This window comes from Tympanuchus pallidicinctus, unplaced genomic scaffold, assembly GCF_026119805.1.
Source record: "Tympanuchus pallidicinctus isolate F22 unplaced genomic scaffold, pur_lepc_1.0 scaffold22, whole genome shotgun sequence".
NCBI lineage: Eukaryota > Metazoa > Chordata > Aves > Galliformes > Phasianidae > Tympanuchus > Tympanuchus pallidicinctus.
Genome location: NW_026294739.1, coordinates 41,178,714 through 41,193,753, shown reverse-complemented (window position 1 = coordinate 41,193,753; position 15,040 = coordinate 41,178,714). Strand labels below are relative to the sequence as shown.

The 15,040-nt window shown below is 43.5% G+C and overlaps 1 protein-coding gene and 1 non-coding gene across 7 annotated transcripts in view; both read left to right on the top strand.

The window, feature by feature from the left end:
• Positions 1-15,040, top strand: part of CNOT1 (CCR4-NOT transcription complex subunit 1) — a 53,482-nt gene that overhangs the window by 12,649 nt on the left and 25,793 nt on the right. For 2 of the 6 annotated variants that reach the window (XM_052685373.1, XM_052685372.1), the window contains exons 8-20: positions 263-431; positions 1,533-1,659; positions 1,930-2,040; positions 3,564-3,734; positions 4,039-4,166; positions 5,627-5,867; positions 6,989-7,108; positions 7,929-8,051; positions 8,280-8,431; positions 11,980-12,130; positions 13,064-13,265; positions 13,657-13,800; positions 14,867-14,991. In XM_052685373.1, coding sequence (XP_052541333.1) covers positions 263-431; positions 1,533-1,659; positions 1,930-2,040; positions 3,564-3,734; positions 4,039-4,166; positions 5,627-5,867; positions 6,989-7,108; positions 7,929-8,051; positions 8,280-8,431; positions 11,980-12,130; positions 13,064-13,265; positions 13,657-13,800; positions 14,867-14,991 — 1,964 coding nt within the window. Of the gene's footprint in view, positions 1-262; positions 432-1,532; positions 1,660-1,929; positions 2,041-3,563; positions 3,735-4,038; positions 4,167-5,626; positions 5,868-6,988; positions 7,109-7,928; positions 8,052-8,279; positions 8,432-11,979; positions 12,131-13,063; positions 13,266-13,653; positions 13,801-14,866; positions 14,992-15,040 lie in introns of all 6 variants that reach the window. The other 4 variants (XM_052685375.1, XM_052685374.1, XM_052685371.1 and 1 more) reach the window with 2 other exon arrangements.
• On the top strand, positions 12,444-12,579 carry LOC128082852 (small nucleolar RNA SNORA50). The gene has a single exon (XR_008207873.1). It is a non-coding gene; the product is annotated as a small nucleolar RNA SNORA50 (small nucleolar RNA).

The window sequence follows — 15,040 nt, the reverse complement described above, 5'->3', positions numbered from 1 at the left end:
AAGCTCCCACTGCAGCTGCTGGTCATCTTGGGCAGCTGCAGTGAAGATATTAATGTAGCCTCTTGGACATTCTTATTCTCTAGGAATATCTGAGAGCCAGCAGGGAGCTGCTAGATGGGGTGGAGAAATACTTGGAGCAGCATCTAAATTTCTGCAGCAGCAAGGAAATTCTAGTATAGCACTCTGTTTCTGAGTAGCCTGTTGATTATAACAACTATTGTTCTGGGTCTTTGGCATGACTTGTTTCATTGTTTGCCCTCAGATTTTCCCCAGGAGCGTTGCCCTGTGGTGCTTGCACCACTTCTATACCCTGAAAAACGGGACATTCTAATGGACAGGATCCTGCCTGATTCTGGAGGGATAGCCAAAACAATGATGGAGAGTTCTCTGGCAGACTTTATGCAAGAAGTTGGCTATGGCTTTTGTACAAGGTTTGTAGGAAAAGACAATTTTTTGTTATGAAATCAAGCACTTTGGGTGCTGGTGGCGTTTCTCAGGATGCAAAAGGTGAAGAAAAGAACCAACTGCTACAAGTTTGTTTAAATTCTTATTTTGTTTTGCTTCTGTTGTGAGTAGCTTTTCTGTTGTCGTGGTAAAAACTGTTAGCTAAAGGTATTTGCCTTCCTTGGAAAGGTTTTATAAACAAGGAGGATGGTTACATCCTGAAAACAAGATGGCTTAGTGAACATGAGTTCCACCTAAATCCTGTTCTGCACTTGTGGCACATTCCTGATAGCTCACTGACCACATGAAGTGAATTACGGAAGGGCTGAAGATAATGGTGTCTCTGCAAGGGAGTTGCCCAGCAGCAGCTTCTTGTTTGTACCACGCTTATCAAAGCTTAAACTTTGTAATTAAGATTACCTCAAGCTGTGGAATAGAATTATGATAGTGAATTGCTGGTGATAAAGCTGAGTATCTTGACAGCTGCTTCAGAGCCTGTGCCTGCTCAGGCTTATTTTGGTAGAAATACAGCTGTCTTCAACTTGCCCTGGCTTTGTGTGTGTATTTGTGTACGTACTTAACCCACATTCTCATTTAGAGTGTTCCAGATTCTCTTGGCTATCTTCCCCTTCTCTAAAATGTAAAATATGCATCTCTGTTAGCTAGAGTTGCTGGTGCTGTGTGAAACAGGCTGCCATGAACAGAGCTGCGTGGGCTTGCTGAGAGTGATGTGAGCATGACTATACATCTCTGCACCTAGCACAGATGCTGTGTGCCATTGGTTGTTTGTATACATGTGTGAGTTGTCATCATTACCAGAAATATAGGAGGAAAAGCTAGTTAGAATGCCTCTACTGAGGAATTGTTTTGAATATATTAGGAGTTTATTTCATGCTGTGTATCTGTTACCTTTCCATAAACGAGATCTTACAGTGCAGTTGTTAGGGCCCAAGGAGAGCGCTGTAATACCTGAGCGTGGCAGCAGGAGCCTGCAAACACTGCTTCTGGCTTTGGCTCATAGTGAGGGCTGAGCCTGCATTGTTGGAAGGAAGATCAGCTTTACTGAGGTCTGTTTTGTCCCCTGGTAGCGTTGAAGAATGTCGCAACATAATCATGCAGTTTGGAGTTCGGGAGGTGACGGCTGCCCAGGTTGCCAGGGTGCTGGGGATGATGGCTCGGACTCATTCGGGGCTGACGGATGGTATTCCATTACAAGTGAGTGCTGTACAGGGTGGGTTATTGGTATTTAAAAAGCAGGAATTGGGAAATCTTCAGAATGTAAGCTTTTATTATTCAATATTTATACTTCCAAAGGCTCTAGCATACATTTCTGTAATACCTTCTTGAGTGAAGGATTCTGAGCAGCGTGCAAGTGGGGTCGTTACTGCTCTGAACCTTTGCTTTCCTTCGTAGTGAGAAGTTCTGTGGCTGGCGGGCTTTGAGAGTTCTCTAGCCAGTACTTAATGGAGTATGTTTAACTTGCAGTCTATTTCGGCTCCTGGCAGTGGGATTTGGAGTGATGGGAAAGATAAAAGTGATGGAGCACAAGCCCATACCTGGAATGTGGAGGTCTTAATTGATGTTCTTAAGGAGCTGGTAAGTTTTCTGAGCACCTTGATCTTCAGTGCAGAGCAGTTCAAAGAAGGGCATGTCCCAGTGGGAATATAAAGCTTTTTGAGCTCCTAGCAGCCTGAATGGCTTTGAATCTCAATAACTTGTTTGTGCTGCTATGCTTGAGTGATGGTTTTCCCCCTTGAATGAGAGTATTTTGAAGAACTGTGGTAAATAAAAACTACCAGAATGCTAATGTGGGTGCGGCTTGTGATTCATTCCATGCTGCTCACTCCTGTGTGTTCCTGTGTGTCTGAAGGGTTTTCAGTTTGAACAGTTTATTTCTGACCGTGGAACACAGCTGTGCATCAGGCACCTTGTTTTGAAAAGCTTCACTGTAGGCATTAACAGTGAAGAAGAAAAAATATTTTCGTAGCTACTCATTCCAAACCTCCCAATGCTGCTGTTCGGTGATGTTTTGGAAGATTTTCCATCACTTCTTCAGCAGCATTTTTTTAATTAGCACAGTGAAACACGAATGCCATTTCCTTTCTCTGCTAGGCAAGAGAGAGGTTTCTGTGTGGTCCCTCTAACCTGTGCAGGAGTTGGTTGGTTTTAGAAAAACCAAAAACTTAAAGAAGTTAGCTGCTAATTACGTACCAATACCCAAATCCTTCTGTGCTGTGTAGGTAACAGTAGCTCTTGCTTGCTAACATGGCTGTACTATTTCAGTTCTTACAGAAAGCTCTCTGCTGCTTCTGTCTTCTGTTTCCTTTAAGGAAACTGCTTTTTTCCATCCTGTAGCAGTGCATACAACCTGTAGCACAACCTGGCTGCAGTTGCGCTTTACCCAAACGGCATGAGTGCACCTGTACGTTCATGTTCTCAATAAATCATTTCTTATTCTTTAAGCACTTCGTTCTTTTACTCAATTTTGCAGTTGTAAAAGCACACCCGCAGCCTTTCTTAGCCTTATGATGCAGTTCACATTGACTTTGTGTCACATCAGCTTGTCAGGAGGCGGGCACAATGTGCAGCCAGTATCTCCTGCTCTTGCATCTGGTGCTCACCTACCTTTGGAAGAAGTGGCCTGCATTCTGTAATGGCCCTGGTTCCCTCCAAGCTCCTTCATATGAAAGTTTCACACTACTGATGAAAATCTAACGGGTGCTTTGTGGGTGCTTGCATTGTAAATTGTTCAGGAAGACAAGAAGTCCTGTTTGGCAGCTGGTCACATCCTTCTGTCTCTTGCTGAGGAGGGTATGGAGGCTAACAAAAGGAATGGGAGTGCTAAGAAATGAGCTGTTTCGGTTGTTTTGATTTTAATTTAATGTTTGGAAGTATGGACAGCATTGGCTGTAGTGCTGGGGAAAGTGCAGGCTCATGGACTGGCTTCAAACACGAGCTTGCATTGTGTTTGTAGAACTATCTAAACTTTGTTTTAAAAAGAACACAAACTGTTCTCAACCAAAATTCGGGTGGATGCTAAACTGGAGTGGGGTTCTTAGAACTGAGTACTGCGGATTGTGACGTTTAAGGCTGACTGCTCTCCTGTTTTGTGCATACAGAATCCTAGCCTGGACTTCAAAGTAGTAACCTATGAATTGGACCACCCAGGATTTCAGATTCGTGACAGCAAAGGCCTGCATATTGTGGTGTTTGGCATCCAGAGAGGGCTGGGCATGGAAGTTTTTCCAGTTAATGCCATATACAGACCTTGGAAGCATGCAGAAGGCCAGGTAAGCTTACCAGCATTTTGTCTGTCTGCACATCACTTAAGAAGCTTCTGAATTTCTCAAATGTGAATTGGTAATAGGAATTTTCAGACGAGCCAAGTTTGAGAATTTGTGTCTGCATTGTTGGGAAGGAGGTGGTCACCAGCTCTACATGTCATTTGTTTTTAGCAGAGTTCTGGCTCGTAATGCAGCTGAGCCAAGCACCTAGTCCACCTGGTTACACACAAAGGCTGGAGCTCTGCAAAATGCAGCTGTGAAGGACCGTGCAACTCCAGCGTCCTGAACTGCTTTTGGTTTCTCTTTCCAGCTCTCCTTCATTCAACATTCCCTCATAAACCCGGACATCTTTTGTTTTGCTGACTACCCTTGTCATACAGTTACCACAGACATCCTGAAAGCACCACCAGAGGATGACAATCGAGAAATTGCTACATGGTAAACCTGTTCTTTCCAAACTGCTATTCTTACATAGATTTAGAGTAAGACAACTTAACTTGGTCAGATGTGGCTTTGTCTTAATGCAGCATTATGTGTCTGTAGCTGTGTGTATGTTCCAGTAAATGAGCTGTTAGTGTTTTTCTGTGTTTGACCAGTGAAAGTTCTTGTATTAGAAATTACTGTATATTTCCATAACATCTGAGAATGTATTACTACTTGTTGCTTTTATTGCTTTGAGAATTCCTGCAAATATGTTTTGGTGAATCTCAGGACTGAAGTTGGTGTGATAGAGGAGTTAAGATATTAAATCTGTCTTTTGTAAGATAACACTGGAGAAACCTACTCCCCCTACATGAAATAGGTCTTGGGATTTAAATAGTTAGTTTGAAGAGCTGTTCATAGAATCATAAAGTGGAGTCAGAAAGGGCCAGAATGATCAATGGGTTCCAACCCCCTGCTGTGTGCAGGGTCACCAACCAGCAGCCCAGGCTGCCCAGAGCCACATCCAGCCTGGCCTCGAATGCCTGCAGGGATGGGGCATCCACAGCCTCCTTGGGCAACCTGTTCCAGTGCCTCACCACCCTCTGGGTGAAAAACTTCCTCCTAACATCCAACCTAAACCTCCCCTGTCTCAGTTTAAAACCATTCCCCCTTGTCCTGTCACTGTCTACCCTCACACACAGCCGTTCCCCCTCCTGTTTATCTGTTCCCTTCAAGCACTGGAAGGCCACCATGAGGTCTCCCTGCAGCCTTCTCTTCAAGCCAAACAAGCCCAGTTCCCTCAACCTTTCCTCATAGCAGAGCTGCTCCAGCCCTCTGCTCATCTCAGTGCCTCCTCTGGACCCATTCCAGGAGCTCCACATCCTTCCTATACTGGGGCCCCCAGGCTTGTTGAGTTATTGCACAAAACTGAATTGTGTGACTCTGAACTTCTTGTAATGTATCTGCATGGCTGATGTCAGCGCTGATTGTTTCTGTTCCTGTTGTGTAGCCTGAAATAAGGAACTGAAGGATGAGGAATATGGTTCATGTCAGAGAAGGTGGCAATATTTATACCTCTGTGAAATAGAGGAAAATGTTGCATGGGTTTCACATGTGGAATCTCAGGTGTTGCAAAAGCGTATTTTACTTCTGAAAGTCTATTCCAAGTTCAGTTATTCCAGTAACTCACTTCTAGCTGAGTTTTTCCAACATCAGCATTCTGTTCTCCATCTTCCTTAACAGAAGCTCTTAAGATCATTTTGGCTTATTTTTATATATTGTCTTGTTATTTTTCATGGATGAGATTGCTTCTGGAGTCTTAATTATATACAGCAGGAGCTGCAATGGCAGGTTGCTTGCACTGTGCATAGTCTTGCAATCGGTGCTACAGCCTGCTTAAATCCAGGGTGCTGTAACCAAACTGCTTTGTAACCTTTGGGGGGGGGCTTGTCTGTCTGTCTTTTTCTTTTTGTTAGGAAGAGCCTGGATTTGATCGAATCTCTGTTACGGCTGGCAGAAGTGGGGCAGTATGAGCAGGTTAAGCAGCTCTTCAGTTTTCCCATCAAGCATTGCCCAGATATGTTGGTGTTGGCCTTACTGCAGATCAACACTTCCTGGCATACCTTGCGCCATGAACTCATCTCCACACTCATGCCAATCTTCCTTGGCAACCATCCCAACTCTGCCATCATTTTGCACTATGCGTGGCATGGGCAGGTAAGTGTTTCCACTAAATCTTTACATTTCAACTGAAGTTTGATTTACTTATTTTTGAGAGAGAGAAGCTGGCACGCTTAATGTGTAGAAATTGTAAGGGGAGGAAGTTCAAAACAAATGGTTTCCACCAGTGTGATTGAGTAAAAGGTGGAGGCTATTCTACGTACAGAGACTGCACATATGGTGACTTCTATTGGAAGTTTAGAGTGTTTTCTGACAGCTTAGGGCTGGCCTTCAAAGAGAACTTCTGTGCAGAGAGAGGGCAAATATGTGTACAAACTCCATGCTCTTATTGAACAAACAATAGGCTTATTTCTATGGTTTTCCCTTTCGTCTTGACTTTACTTACTGCTCCTACTGGTAATTAAACACATACAAATCAAAGGAAGAAACTGAAGACAGAGGGATCCTCTGGGATGAAAGGAGAATCTGCATTAAGGAGTGTGTTATCCTTTAGAGTACAGTAGAGTCAGTGACAAGAAGCTTGACCTCTGTGGGTCTTAATCCATATTCACTGCACAGCCATGACTGTTCCCTACCTGAAGCAGCATGAATATTTTGGTTTTTTTCTTGTACATATCCTTAAGTTGAAAGAATAGGAGGTAGGATACAGGTGATGCTTTTTGCATAAAGTCCTTAAATAACAGAAGATGCAGTTTTTCAACAGGATAGGCTTCAGAATGAAGGACAGAACGATAGCTGCCCTGTGACAGGGTGCTGCCCAGTTGGATTGAAGCTTAGGATTGTTTCTGTGTGAACACGTCAAGGCATGATACTGCATTTTTCACTTTGAGAACACATTGAGCATAACAGTTTTATAAACAATTCATCTATTCCAAAAGCTGTGTATGTAACTGGGGGGAATTAGACTTCTCCAATCACAGGAAACCTGTAAAAGATGTACATTCTCATCGTTCATAGCCATTCTACATCATTTAGTTGAGCTCCTGGGTAATTTTGTTACCTCATGATAGGAGACCAACTAAGAAACTTAAGTTCTGTGGCTGACTAGTTAAATGTGTTTGTGTTGGGCTTTAGAGGTAAGGTATCACACTAAATGTTCAAATAGTTGATCCTTTTCCTAGAGACATGAAGTACAATCCTAATTTAATTCTTCTTAGGGTCAGTCTCCTTCGATTCGCCAGCTTATCATGCATGCAATGGCAGAATGGTACATGAGAGGGGAGCAGTATGACCAGGCCAAATTGTCACGTATTCTTGATGTGGCACAAGACTTGAAGGTGAGTTTTGCAAAGCACCGTCATTATTTCCTGCCTGGTGTCTTATGCAGACTTGCTCATCTTGTAACAAAGGCTAAGCTGAACTTAGATGTGACTCATTCAGTAAGGATTGTTAAGAAGCAGTATAATGGAGCTGCTTGCTTTGTGCATGTACTGTAAATCCAGGAAGAACTTCAACTGTTTTAACCTTGAACACCATTGAAATGGGAACTGTAGAAAATATCCTTCAGGCATTAATTTGAAGGTGACATTGCTGAGACTGCTGGAATGGAGGTTTCTTAAGAATACTACTTTACAACTGTTTACATGTCAGGTGACCTCCAGTCTTTCATGGACATCTTAGGGGCCTTTATCACTTCCTAAAGTTAGATGCAAAATAATTGGGTGTCACAAAGTGCAAGAGCTTCAAGTCAGTTTCATCGTATTGCTTTCTGTGTTCATAGATGACTACTCAGATCAGATGTATTCAAAGAGGCTCTGAAGTGGTTGAGGTCTGTTGGCAGGGAGATGCTAGGATATTCTGTTGGGTTTTTTAGTTTTCTTTGCAGCATCACTTTGCTGGTAGGTCTTCATGTAGAAGAATTTAACTCAGTAAGCACAAAGTCACTCCAGGAAAGGTGGTACCATACTCTCATGAGCTCTTGCTTATTTGTGCCACAAGCACAAAAATGTGTATATGATGCAGATGGTGCCTAATAAAGCACAGCAGCCTGCAATGAGAACATTTCTGTGTTAGAAGGTGTATGGAGGTTAGAAAGAAAAGGAAGGAGAAAGGGTATCCTTGTGTCTTCACTGGTAGTCTTATTTTGTTCTCCTCTAGGCCTTGTCAATGCTGCTGAATGGTACTCCATTTGCCTTTGTTATTGACCTTGCTGCACTTGCCTCTCGACGAGAATACCTCAAACTTGACAAATGGCTCACAGACAAAATTCGGGAGCATGGGGTAAAACAGGATTTTCCTTATCTCTGTACTCTATCAGTGACTAACTTAGGTCACTTTCACTTCAGAAGTCGATTTAAAGTTGTGGAAAGTGTCTGTGGTCTGGTAGTTCCACGCTTTCATTGAGCTATAATTTATAACTTAATGTCATTCTTTCCATGATGCAATTGCCAAGTTTGAAATAGTGGCTTGGATGCAGACAGGAGACAGAGACAACTTTATTTTCCACAGGAGCCCTTCATCCAAGCCTGCATGACCTTCTTAAAGAGAAGATGTCCATCCATCCTAGGCGGCCTGGCTCCTGAGAAAGATCAACCCAAAAGTGCTCAGCTTCCTCCAGAAACCTTGGCAACTATGTTGGCATGCCTGCAGGCTTGTGCTGGGTAAGGGTCGTGCTGCTTTCACTGAGTGCTTCATCTGCTTGAAACTCAGTTGCTGGCTGTACCTTGCACGTGTTCACAGTTGGTTTGGAGCTTCCTGTGTGTTAGTGAGGCTGTATAACATCGTGTGGCTAGTCTCAGTAGTGTGTTTATCACTGACACTGAAGCTTCTCTTGTAGGTTACACAGCAGGAAGTTGAAATTGATCTTGTCTTTGTAGTCAGACGGTGGGGTGATCTTGGTAATTGTGGGATGGCTGCTGAGTGAGATATGGGTTAGTGACTAGGTGCAGTGAGGTCCTTTGGGCAGAGGAACAGGGATCATAACTGCAGAGTGTGGCACCATCATTAAAAGCTGTGACAGCATAAAGGATTTTGTGATTGCACTAAAGAAATGTCTGCATATGTGGTTGTTGCTCTGTAGCAGAGAGGGCTGATGCAATTCTCCTGTGCAAGAGAGAGGTAGAGGTTGTAATGTTACAGAACTGAAACTAGGAGTTTTCTGTTGTCTTGAAAATACTGTCTTGAAGTTAAAGGGTGGGAAATAGCTGAGTTGTTCTACACATGAGTTTGTTTAGGTAAAATCTAGAAGGAAACTGGGTCCTAGAGAGTTGTAACGTACCCCTCCTGGAGCAGAGAAGGAGGAAACAATGGACAGGATAACGTAACTTTTAAATGCTATGGTAATTTTAGGTAAAAATGACAAAATGTTGCAAAATATTGGTGAGGTCACTGAATACTGTCAGGTCAGGATAGTATTTGCAGCAGTATTTCACAGGTAATCAGGAGTAGCCCTGTGTGGCCTGAGTCAGACTGGAAGCTGGGGGTGCTGCTGGCTTTGGTGTTACATGTAGACATCTGAAGGTGCTGACATGGCTAGATGTGTGTTACCTGACCCAGGGGCTGTGTTATCATCTGGTGCTGTCTTGACAGATACAGGAAACATCTGTATGGCTGCCAGAGATGATTCCCAGCTCTCAAGTAAGCAGTAGGGAATAAATACAGGTTTGTCACAGTCCGTGCTTCAACTGGAAGGGCACTTCTGAGATCATGGTAAAATGCTATGAGAAAGGGTTCTTTTGTCTTCTGCTGGGACCTGTGCAATTAAACTTTAAAAACTACTGAAACACAGTTTCTGATCTCCAGTCCATCTTTCAGACAGAAGGAATGCCTGTTACTCCTCAACTTGGTGAGTCATCTTTTAGTTGTAGAAGTCCAGCCCAGCGTTTGCCTTGTTACCCAGATCTAGAGATGTAATAGTTAACTGTAGACCTAACTTTCATCTCATGTCACTGTGCCCTGAATCTTAATGTGTTACCAAGTTTTATTTATTCAGTTAATCCAGAAGCTAGCAGTTCTCCGCTGGCACAATTCTCTCAGCTTTTGGTTTCTTTTTATAGCAACCTGCATTCCCTTCTATGCAGGAATGTGACCTACTTGCAGTCGTTTTCCTTCAGCTATTGTCTGTGAGTGTGAAAGAGAAAACACCAGGATTTCTTCCAGGAAGGGATTGCTTGGATTGTTTCTCACAAACAGAAGCAGGCATCATAAAGACTGGGAGATTAAAATCCCAGTAAACATGAAATGTGGTGAAGTTACCCACTGTGGGTAACTGGTTTAGGAGCAGTTTCCTTAACTAAGCTGTAGTTATTAAACTGTTGTTAACCCTCCTGTGGTTTTGCATCTGGGGAGGCACTTCTGTTAGCCACTAATCTGAGGCCCTTTGTGTCCACGCAGCTTGTGTCACCCTGAGCACTGCTGCTGTGCCATGCAGCAGTGATGCTTCAGAAGGAGATAACTCTTCTTTTTCTCATTACTTAATGTTTTTCGATTCAAGCCCGAGTGGTTTGGGTAGGATTGAAAACGTGAACTTTGCTTTGTGGAAATCTACTGTTCTGTACCATTTAAAAAGTATTACAGTATCTATCTTAATATGCAGTAGAGTATTATTCAAAAATGTTAATTTTCCATCTGTGTAGATGGCAGGATTAGGAATTGGGGATTTGTTCCAAGGCACAAATGGCTTTAACTGGTCACCACAGGGATCAAACTTGGGATTGTAAGCCTGCGTTGTGGGCTGCCATATGGTCAGTGGCCCCTAGCAGATTGAATCTGTTTCCCTGAAGCATGCTGTGATATTTAAGTGGAAGCATAGCAGGCATGCTGCTGCCAAAAAAAGGAGCAGGGCAAAGGATGGAGAGTGGTATCTGTGTGTAACCTGTATTCATCAGCCCTGCTCCTGTTCCTTGGTTAAACAGGATCATACAGTGCTACAAACATCTCCTGCATGAGGAAAACTGTACTTCCCTACCTGCAATTGGTTGTAAGTGCCTGGAAATCTAGTTATTTGTGGTATTATGGAATTGGGGTGTAGGCAAACTCATCCCATGATTGCTGAGCCTGCCCATGCTGTGCTCAGAGCTCTGCCTTCTGGTCTGGTTGCACTTGTATGAAGCAGAAATCCTGTCTGTGTTAGGATGGCATTTTCTGTACTCTGTGGTATGGCTTTGGGGCACAACCTGCATAGTCTGTAATGGGGCAGCTGGCAAAGCTGAAGGCTGGCCTGCCTTAACTAAATCAAAATCTTGTTTTCCTGCCTTAATTATCACAGTTTTCCTCATTCTTTTCATCCCCATCCCAACATTTGTGCAGTAGAAATTGCATGAAAATCCCTTGAAAATAAGGAATCCTTTGAAGCATTTGACATAGTTGCATCATTGCAAGAAGGAATGTGCTGCTTTAGTTATACACGGCATACAGAGGTCAAAAAAAAAAGGTCAGGAAAGCCATAAATAGTTGGTTGTGTGTTCTGGAGTGAAGTGCTGGAGTTGTGTGAGCATGCTTGTGGTTAGGTGTGTCAGCAGCAGGGCTCTTTGGAAACCTGGCAGCCAGGACTGGGATACTTTGAAAGAGGAGCTGACTGCCCTTGATTGTGCAATGACTTCAGGCCTAAGCCTGAGATTTCTGCTGGGTTTTGGTACAAGTTCTTTGAATAGTTGGAGAGTTCTTGTCAGTGTTAAGCATTTATTAATGGTTAAATGAAGCCTGTCTGTTAGTTCATATACAGAAAAGCTGTGGGAGTATTGAACTCCATCCCTGTGTATGCTTGTCTGCAGTCCAAGCTTTTGAGGCATGTTGCAACTGTTGGAGAGTCCGTGTGTGTTTTGAAATTTCAACTGGAAATGATTGAGTGACAAAGCCTGGGAACGGGGAGCCTTCAGGAGCTGGTTTGACCAAGGGATCACAGCATATGCTGGTGTCTGAATTCACGAGGCTATGCTGTACGTAGTCCATATCTGCAGCCTTCTTTGCCTGCTTTTAGGGCTGTTGGAGCCATGCAGACAGATACACATAGTGTCTTTTAATAAGGGATAACTGTGCAGCACAGGATTTGAGCTCTGAAAAATGGAGGAATGTGTTGGAGGTGAATGTTTTTTAGAACTGCAGTTGAAATTCTTCATCTAAAATTCTACATCTCAAATACCAGGCGGAGGGGGAGGGGGCTGGGTTTCCTGGATATTGCACCCCTCACCGTCCTGCTCTTCTGCTCTAGGAGTGTTTCTCAGGAGCTGTCAGAGACCATCCTCACCATGGTGGCCAACTGCAGTAACGTCATGAATAAGGCCAGGCAGCCACCGCCTGGAGTCATGCCCAAAGGCCGCCCACCCAGCGCGAGCAGCTTGGATGCCATCTCTCCTGTGCAGGTAGATAAAGAACGTGCTGTGTCTCCAGAAACAGTCGACTGGCATTAATTTTGGTGTGCTTGCTGAGCTCTTGGAGCAGGTCTAAGTAAAACATCATCTGGCTCCTTGAGTTTTTATTCTTGGGTATCTAGATAACTTCCTTCGAACAGAAGAACGCCTGAGGGTTGTAGGTCAGAACTGTCTCACTTCATGGATTTCTGTGAGAAACCAAAGTGTAGCAGGATGGGAGTACCAAAGAGTGATTGAGGTTTGATTTATTTTAAAACAATGGAGGTTTTCTAGATGTCTTTGTAAATTTTAGCACTTGAGAACTGAGCACTGCCTTTGAACCTGATGTGTCTTGTTTGTAGCTTCACGGGCCAAGCAGCAGTGCTAGAGCATAAGGGCTTGTTATAACTGGGGCTCTTCAGCTCTCAACTGAACTGCTCTTTTAAAAACAAGGTACACAGAAGTTACTCCCTGCCACTCATCATCCCTTCCTCCTCTGGAAGCAACGCAGTGCAGACATGCTTTGCTTTTAGCAACTGCATTCAGCTCTTTTATGTGAAATAGTGGCAATTCAACATTGAAAAATGTCTGAAGCATTGGCAAACTATGTAAACTCAACGCAGAGAGCAGTTCCCTTATAAACTGTTACCTTATTGGAGTTGCTTATCCAATGTACCAAATACCATGGCAACCTGCTGCAAATAACTGATGTGAAGAAGTGGATCAGCAGATGTTAGCCTTAGTCATGTTATCCTTTGGGTACATAATCTAGCATTCTATAGGCAGATGGCTATTTTGAGGAAGTCTGATTTCAGATTTTAAAGCGACCATGACTCTCTTCAGGAATGTTTTTGACATGAAGCTGTCTTCATAGAAAACGTGCAAAGAGTGAGCTTGATTTCATCTTACAGCTGCCTGTGTGTGATCTTTTTATTTTTCATTCAGATCGACTCGCTTGCAGGAATGGCATCTCTGAGTTTAGGTGGCTCAGCTGCTCCTCACACCCAGAGCATGCAAGGCTTCCCTCCAAACCTGGGCTCTGCGTTCAGTACTCCTCAGTCACCAGCAAAAGCATTTCCCCCTCTTTCCACACAAAACCAGACAACGGGTTTCAGTGGCATTGGAGGACTCTCTTCACAGCTTCCAGGTACTGCTATCTGGCCAGGAGAATTTTGTGTTTTTGATACATCAGAGTTAAGACACTCGTTATTTACTGTGATTGGAAGCACTGGACAGCCAGCTGTCTGTTGTGGGAGGGAATTATACATCCTTGTTCTTAGATCACAGCACTCTCAAATATTGTGACTGCAATAGATAGAACATGTCAGAGTCCAGAGGCTGTGTGTTTTTGACAGATTTTAGCAGCATCCTTTTAGGTTGGGACAGAGATGAGGAACTGCTGAGATAAAAGTGCTTGACATTGGATAGTTCTGAAGCTCTGTGGCTCAGATAACTTATTGGAAACAGGTGGTGCAAGTGATACACGCATAGTATGAAGGGTGCAGCTGAGATGATATACCTTGTGTACTTTCCAGTAGGAGGTCTTACTACGGGTAGCCTGACTGGCATAGGAACTGGAGCCCTGGGCCTTCCTGCAGTGAACAATGACCCATTCGTGCAAAGGAAGCTGAGCACATCTGGACTGAGCCAGCCTACGTTCCAGCAGAGTAAGATGAAACCTTGTAAGTGGTAGTGTTGTCTGTGACTGTGAAGTGTGACTGTGGTTAATCTGCATTTCCTTCAGGGGGTGGCTTTGTTCTGGAGGTTATAAGTAATAGGAGTGTGGCTCTTGTAATGCACTCTTAGTCTGAAAAAGGTGCTTCTCAACTTGTATGCTAGCAGCTTGCCAAGTAACTGGAGGTGGGATTGGGAAAAAAAAATAGTAATACAACACGTTAAGGAATTGCATGAACAGCATGCTTCTGTCCTTCTTTCCTAATTGCGTTATGTTTTGAACAGAAGTCTTGTCCTACTCTTCAGCAAGTTGTTTGTGTTGTAAAAGGCTTTTGTTTGTAAGGTGGCTAATCATAGCTAGCTGAGTCCTGCTGCAGCACAGCAGTGAAGCTGCCTGCAGTGTTGGAAAAGGAACACAACTAACGTGGGTTGGTGGGAAGGTGCTGGGCTCTTTTATTCCTCAAGAGAATGATTTGGTCCTCAAAATAGAGCCGTAATTATTAGCTCCTTTATAACTCTAAATATACTCACATGCTTAAGCAAACAAACACTGCTCTTAGGAAGCCTGCCCATATGCTAAATTTTCCACCAACTGTTGTTACGTATGTGTGAAAAAGCAAAGCTATAGTTGTCTGTAGGCAGACAGTGCAGGCAGCTTTAGTGACCATTGTGGTGGTTTTTTTTTCTTTTGGGGCTCGAGCATTCAGTAAAAACCTGCTTGAAGCTCACTGGCTGGCCTGAAAGTCTGTGTGAAAGTTTGTCTGCATGTTAGTGTTGTGTAGCATGCTTTATCCTAGTTTGTTTGCATTCATTTGGTTCAGGTGCCAGCTGAGGCTAGCTTGGGTTGCAGTGGGTTCTAGGAATACAACACTAAGAGACTAATTCCTTCCTGGGACTCAGTTCTCTTGTATAAATGCTTTGAAAACAGATCTTCAAATAAGAATTCCTGGCTACTAGGAAGACTCAATAACCTGATTTTTAAGATTAAGTAGCAGATTACTTAGAGATTTCTGAAGAGGCGAAGAGACGTCGACTGTCAGAAGTTAATTGTGACCAATTGCCTTTTTTTAACAGCTGACTTATCTCAGGTGTGGCCAGAGGCTAATCAGAACTTCAGCAAAGAAATAGATGATGAGGCAAACAGCTACTTCCAGCGTATCTACAACCATCCACCACATCCAACCATGTCTGTGGATGAGGTGAGTTCCCTTCTGTAACAGTTGTCACCAGCCTCGAGATAGAGGCAGC